The sequence below is a fragment of the Crocuta crocuta genome, unplaced genomic scaffold, assembly GCF_008692635.1.
Source record: "Crocuta crocuta isolate KB4526 unplaced genomic scaffold, BGI_CrCroc_1.0 scaffold279, whole genome shotgun sequence".
In the NCBI taxonomy this organism is placed as follows: domain Eukaryota; kingdom Metazoa; phylum Chordata; class Mammalia; order Carnivora; family Hyaenidae; genus Crocuta; species Crocuta crocuta.
Window position 1 is genome coordinate 5144656 of NW_027551570.1, and position 6615 is coordinate 5151270.

Here is a 6615-nt window from a genome sequence, read left to right on the forward strand (position 1 = left end):
GATCCACAGCCTCCTTCTTTATTTGGCCACTCTCATGGAAACCAGGTTTTAAATATATAACTCTGTCCTACTGTATTAGCTTTATTCTACCCTGTGGTTTGCTAATATAGCATAATGGTTAAGAATTCACATTCAGAAGACTAACTGGGTTGAAACCATCACTCTGATATTTACCACCTCTAAGATCCTGTGCAAGTTATCAGACCTCTTTGTCCCTTCGCTTCATTCTCTATAAAATTAGAATAATAATAGTACCTATTATTGTCATAAAGATTAGATGAACTAATAAAAGTAAAATGGTTAGAGTAGTACCTGGTACATAGAAAACACCATATCTGTTTCAGTAATTATCATTACTTTTAATAATTTAATCACTTTCACAGTCATATATTGAGGCAAGTCTTAGGAAGCCATTATGTAGATTAGTTCAGCTTGGTTCAGACCAACCCAAAAATTCAGGCTACCTGCCTCAGAAGTTAAGTGATGAATGAATAAACTATTATGCAGGCCCTAGGGTTAAAGGTGAACAAGCAGGGTATAAGCAACATTGTTCAGTGAACAGACAGCTCGGCAAGTATGCACAAATGCACTGGAGATGCATGTTGCTACTCTGGGACATGTGAATACAGGCCCAATAGAAGCTGAGGCACCCTATTGAAATGGAATTGGCTCAAACTCAGCCTACCTTCAGTGGGCATACCACACATCTCTTCCTGAGAATTCTGAGAGTATGATTTATGCTTTTCCAGGTCACCTTTGATGCCAAGCATCTGTTCCTGCTGAATTACTTCATCTGTGGATTGCCCTACTGCCCAGCATGCATTCCCTGGTTATTCCGTGTTGCTATAGAAGAGGAAAAGAGCCCTGTTCCTTGATATCTCACAAAATACCACTAGCACAAAGCAGGTGTGTATGTAGTAGAACCTTACTAAAGGATACAAACAATGGCGGGGCATTGTTACCGACTCACAGAGCAAAGAGCCGTAAATCTTTTAGCTGTTAACCCTTTTCATAAAAGTGCTGGGGTGGCTGGGTGGCTCAGTCAGTTAGTTAAGCATCTGACTTCGGCTCAGGTCATGATCTCACCTTCTGTGAGTTTCAGCCCCACGTTAGGCTCTGTGCTGAGAGTTCAGAGCCTGGAGCCTGCTTCTGATTCTGTGTGTATCTCTCTCTACCCCTGCCCTGCTCACGCTCTCTGTCTCAAAAATAAACAAACATTAAAAAAAAATTTTTTAAGTGCTTTGGCAGACTTCATTCATCACTATTTCAGTCAAGGTTCTCTGTTACAAGCAATAGCCACAGAAGTGTTGGCTGATTTAAGCATGAAAGGAATCTCAAAGTGGACTGAAGAACCAGGTTGGGAATTTGTGCCTTAAGAAATGACACACAAGATCATGTTGCAAAACTGGTCCAGTAAAGAAGCCTCAGCTGCCACTGCAGGGCAGTGAATTGCATTGCAGCTTGCACAATGGACAAGACTAGACAGTGCGGCTCTAACTGATGCCATGGCTACTGTTGTTGCCACCCTTCTCCCAAATGTATTCTCAGTACTCACTGCTTTGTGGCATCATTAGTCTCTTATTCAAAATGTAGGACATGTGCATTTCATTGATGTCACATGCCCAGGTCTAGCTGAAAGAGAGGCTGGGAAAGCAGTCTCCCCCAAAATGTGAAGGATTCTCAAGTCCACGGGTGCAAGTTATTTATTGCAGATGTTCCCTATGTCATTGCTTCCTGAACTTTCCTGTGCTTGTGAGTCATCTGGAGATCTTATTGAAATGCAGGTTCTGATTCAGTAAATCTAATGAGGCCTGAGATTTCATAGCACCCAGGTGATAGATACAAAACTACTGGTCCACACTCTGAGCAGCAAAGTTCTAGAGCAAAGATTTTCAAATTTAGTTGCATACTGGAGTAACTTAGAAACACATTTTTAAAAAATATTGATGTCTGGGTCTCACCCTCAGCTGATTTAATTGGTGTAGGGTAAAGCCTGGGAATATGAACTTTTAAAAGCCTTCAGATGATTAAAATATACTCTGCATCTTTCACTTCAGGCTTCAACTTTTTGTCGCTTTTGAAGGTTATCTCTTTTCTCCAAATTCCCAGATTTCCACTTTTAGCCTTACTTGGTTTCCTCTTCAAATTCAATCACATTTGCTTATTGTTCAGAACAATCTGACACTTTACAGCTTAGTTCCTTAGACCAAAGTTTGCATTTCCAAAGATTAAAAGAATTCTCCTAATCCAAAAGTATGCAACCTGTTGCTCTTGGAAAGTATGATTTGAAGTGCTCCATGGACAAACACTGTTTTAAATTTTAATGTGCATTGGTAAAAAAAAAAAAAAAAAGGTAACTAACACAATAAATGTGATTTCATAAATATTACTGCTTAGGACAATGAGTCTTTTTTTTTTAATTACGTAAAGAATAATATAGAGATTCAGAGCAGATACAACAAAAATTGATGAAAATGGTTTATAAATGAATGAAGTTTGAGATTGCTTATACTAATGATAAGCCTTCTATTCAAAATCCCAGGCTTTAGGAACACAAAAGACCTGGCAGAGGAATTTAAAAAAATATCAGATTTTTCTTCTCCCTTCCCTTTGAGTCTTTGGAGGATAAGGAAGCAATATACAGATATTTATTTCTGAATTTATATGAATTGTGCTACCATTCTTAACACATTGAAATGGCTACTGATTTCAATAATGGCTACTGAGGGGCACCTAGGTGGCTCAGTCAGTTAAGCATCCAACTGTTGATGTCTGCTCAGGTCCTGGTCTCACAGTTCCTGAGATGCATAGCCCTGCATAGAACTCTGGGCTGACTATGTGGAGCCTGCCTAGGATTCTCTCTCGTTCTCTCTCTGCCCCTCCCTCAAGCATTCTCTTTCTTTCTCGTTTTTTAAAAAAATAATGGCTACTGATTTTAAATAACAATTCTTTTTCTATTAAGTGGAGATTTCATTAAGTTGCAGGTAAATACCACCAACATTTGAAAAAATCATAACCTAGACAAAAATAACTATAAGAATTTAAAATAGGTTAAATTCCACGGGTGCCTGGGTGGCTTAGCTGGTTAAGTGTCAGACTTTGGCTCAGGTCACAATCTCACAGTTCATGGGGTCGAGACACTCATCAGGCATTGTGTTGACAGCTTGGAGCCTGGAGCCTGCTTTGGATTCTGTGTCTCCCTCCCTCTCTGCCCCTCCTCCATACATGGTCTGTCTGTCTGTCTCTCTCAAAAATAAATGAACATTAAAAATTTTAAAAAGAAAATAGGTTAAATTCTAAATTTAATTTTTTTACTTTTTTTTGAGAGAGAGAATGAGAATCTCAACAGGCTCCACACTCAGTGCAGAACCTGACTCGGGGCTCAATCCCATGACCCTGGGATCATTACTTAAGCTGAAATCAAGAGTTGGATGCTCAACTGCCTAAGATACCCAGACACCCCTAACCGGTTAATTTTTGACAAGAAAATGTGTGAAATTTTTTTAGAACTGTTGAAAGCTAATCCACAAATCCACAGAGCCAAAAAACTCCTAAGCAGAAGAAATTTTTAAAACTGCCCCAGTCCCATCATTGACACCAAAGAAAAGTAGATCTTAACCAGGCTTAGATTAACAACAGATTTCTCGGTAGCAACAGAAACAAGAAGATAATAGAATAGCATATTCAATATTCTAAGGGAAAAAAAGACAACTATAAACCTAGAATTATATACCTAGTAGAATGATCTTTAATGATCAAGAGCAAAATGAAAGTATTTCAGGTGGGGAAAAATCTGAGCACTTATCACATCACATTCTCATTAAAGGAAAGTTCATAGAATTTACCTTAAGCACAAGAAAAATTATCCAGAAAGAGCTGAGATATGCAAAGACATGGTAAGCAAAATGTTTTTTACAAATGTTGGTGGGTCTAAAAAATATGATGTCTGACTTATAGAAGGAAAACAAGAGAGAACTAAAGTAGTGAGTAATAATTAATAGTTCATAAATACAGAGGGGTTGTACAGAGTTAAAATATCCCAAGATATTAGTTTTAGACTTTAGGTTTGCATGTTAAAATAGTATAATCACCTTAAAATATACATGGAGTATATTGCTTTGAATAAGGAATGTTTTAAAATTTTTCATTGTGAGTGTTATCTCAAAGGGTCCTTTTTTTTTTTTTAATGTTTTATTTACTTCTAGGAGAGAGAGACAGAGAGAGACAGCGTGAGCAGGGGAGGGTCAGAGAGAGAGGGAGTCACAGACTAAAACAAGCTCCAGGCTCTGAGCTGGCAGTCAGCACAGAGCCCGACGCGGGGCCCGAACCCACGAACCACGAGATCATGACCTGAGCAAAAGTCCGACGCTTAACCGACTAAAACACCCAGGCGCCCCTCAAAGGGTCCTTTTCTTAGCAGTATCCTGTTGAGCCTTTTTTGGAAGCATCCCTCTAGGTTGGTTTTATGTTTGTTTCTGCAAGGCATTCTGATTCCTTTTCTGAGATCATTTTGGGGAAGGCAATGGGGTTGAGGAATCAATTTCTAGGTTTGGAGATTCCAACAACATGCAAGTGCTAAAATCTCTTGTGAAATGCAGGCATAGGGTTTCAAAATTTCATCACAGTCAAGTAAGTTTTTTCTTTTCGTGCAGAAATGGGACAAACTTCTTCATCTGTTTATCTACTGGGTGTTTTATATCTTTCTTAATCTATCAAGTTCCTGAGGATGATGTCTTTCAGGAACAATAGCTTGTTGTACTCCGTTCTAGCTCCCACTTTGCACCACTCCAAATCCTTACCTCCTGCCCATATACTTCCAGGCCTCAAGTTACGGACAAACAACACCTTGCCCACCCTTAGGATGACCAGCTATTCTGGTTTGCCTCAGACCTGGTTCCCTGAAGGGGGGTGGGGGGGGGGCGGTTCAGTGCTAAAACCAGGAAAGTCTAGGGCAAGCTAGTTGATTGGTCATCTTACACCCTAGCCCTCATATGTCAAGCTAGAGAAGAATCAATTCAGGAAGTCACTGCTTTGGTTTTCAGTTAAATTTTTGACGTCTTGAGACTGCCCTTCATTCCTTAGGAGTTTAGCTGAATGTTAAAAATAAGGTTATTATTTTATCTAGTGATGCTAGGTGTTGGTACTGAATAGATTTTCAGGTTACAGAAGTCCTCCAATATTCTAGCTCACAAAGTAACATTTTATTGCTTTTTCTCAGGACAAGAGTGAAATCTGAGGATAAAAATCATAGCCAGTTATCCCTTATGAGTAAAGAATGCTAGAGTCGTTCCCAAAGTGCTGTGAGTTGCTCCACCAACTGCCCTACGGCTCAACCTTGTGCTAGGCCCGGTTTCTCAGACCTTGAGAATGTTCTAGAATTCTCTAAGCAGGCCTAGTTTCTTCCTGTAAGGCCTACAAAATAAACTCTCCCCCTTACAATTTAAACTCCCTGAAGGAAGAAATGTTTGTCTGTTTCGTTCTATCCTGTGTCTGTGGTACCCAGCTAGCTATTCGTCATTCAATACCATCAACATATGTTTCCTGAAACGAACACCCTGAACACCAACCAACCTGGCCGGCCCTATCTGTCCAATCCAACCCCATCTACCTCAAACTTGACAGAGTAGTGCTCATGTTTCTGGACTTTTGGGGGTCTCCTTCCCTTTTGTCTACAGACTTGGTTTTGTTTTTTTATTCTGCAGGCATTTAATCGATTTTGGGGGCGACGACAGGGATAATTGTGAACGGGTTAATCCTGTGCGTTCAGGGCGCCATTTTGAAACTAGAGCACAGACGCATTATATTCATTTTTAATTTTAACACACATTTAAGGATGCATACTTATTTCAAGGGTGCTTCCAAGGCATTTTTGGGGTGACGTGCGGGTCCAGGGGGAAAGGGGGGCGACTGTCAGTCCGCACGTCTCAGGGCGGCGCCTCCCTAGCTGTGGCATGCCGGCCCACGCGCACCCCCTACATACCCCCGTCAGAGAAGCCGGCGTCCCCCCCAAACCCCCCCCGCAGGGGGCGGGGAGCTATCATCCATTGGCTGAGGCGCCTACCACGAGCCCCAGTACCCGGCGCAGGAGCCAAGTCTGGGAGCCCCAAAGGCCACGCCTCAGATCGCCTGCGCCCCTCAGCCTCGACACTCAGCTGTGAGGGTCCTCCATCTCGCCGCCCGCCTTTGATTTTCCTCAGTCCTCTGACTTTTATCCCTTTGCCGAGTCGAAGCCGGGCAGCGGCAAGAGCGAAGCCAACAGCAGCCCCAAGAGTGGTGCCAGAAGCGCAGCCTCCGCTCCTCCTCGAGCCCCTTCAGCGGGAACTGCTAGCTGCCGCCATCATGGTGAGTTGGGAAGGAGGCCTGGGGCGCACGCCGGTGGTGGCCTCCCGGGTGGCGGAAACTCGGCTTTTCTGGCACAGCGTAGGAGGGGGCCTGAAATCGGGGTCCCCCCTATTCCTTGTTTGGGGTGCCGGCCTGGGTGCACCCTAGACGCGGCCTGAGAGGGGAAGGCAAGACGGCGTAGAGGAAGGGAGGAGGGGCGGGAGGCCCGCGGCTGTCGCCAAGGGGAATGGCCCCGGGGCTCCCTGTCCTGCCGGCCGACCACGTGCAGGGAGG

The 6615-nt window shown here is 42.9% G+C and overlaps 1 protein-coding gene across 2 annotated transcripts in view; it reads left to right on the forward strand.

Moving 5' to 3' along the window:
- The first annotated feature begins 6053 nt into the window (after positions 1-6053).
- Positions 6054-6615, forward strand: part of DAZL (deleted in azoospermia like) — a 15388-nt gene continuing 14826 nt past the window's right edge. For both annotated transcript variants that reach the window (XM_077750885.1, XM_077750886.1), the window contains exon 1: positions 6054-6342. In XM_077750885.1, the coding sequence (XP_077607011.1) occupies positions 6340-6342 (3 nt within the window). In that variant the 5' untranslated portion in view covers positions 6054-6339. The remainder of the gene's footprint in view (positions 6343-6615) is intronic.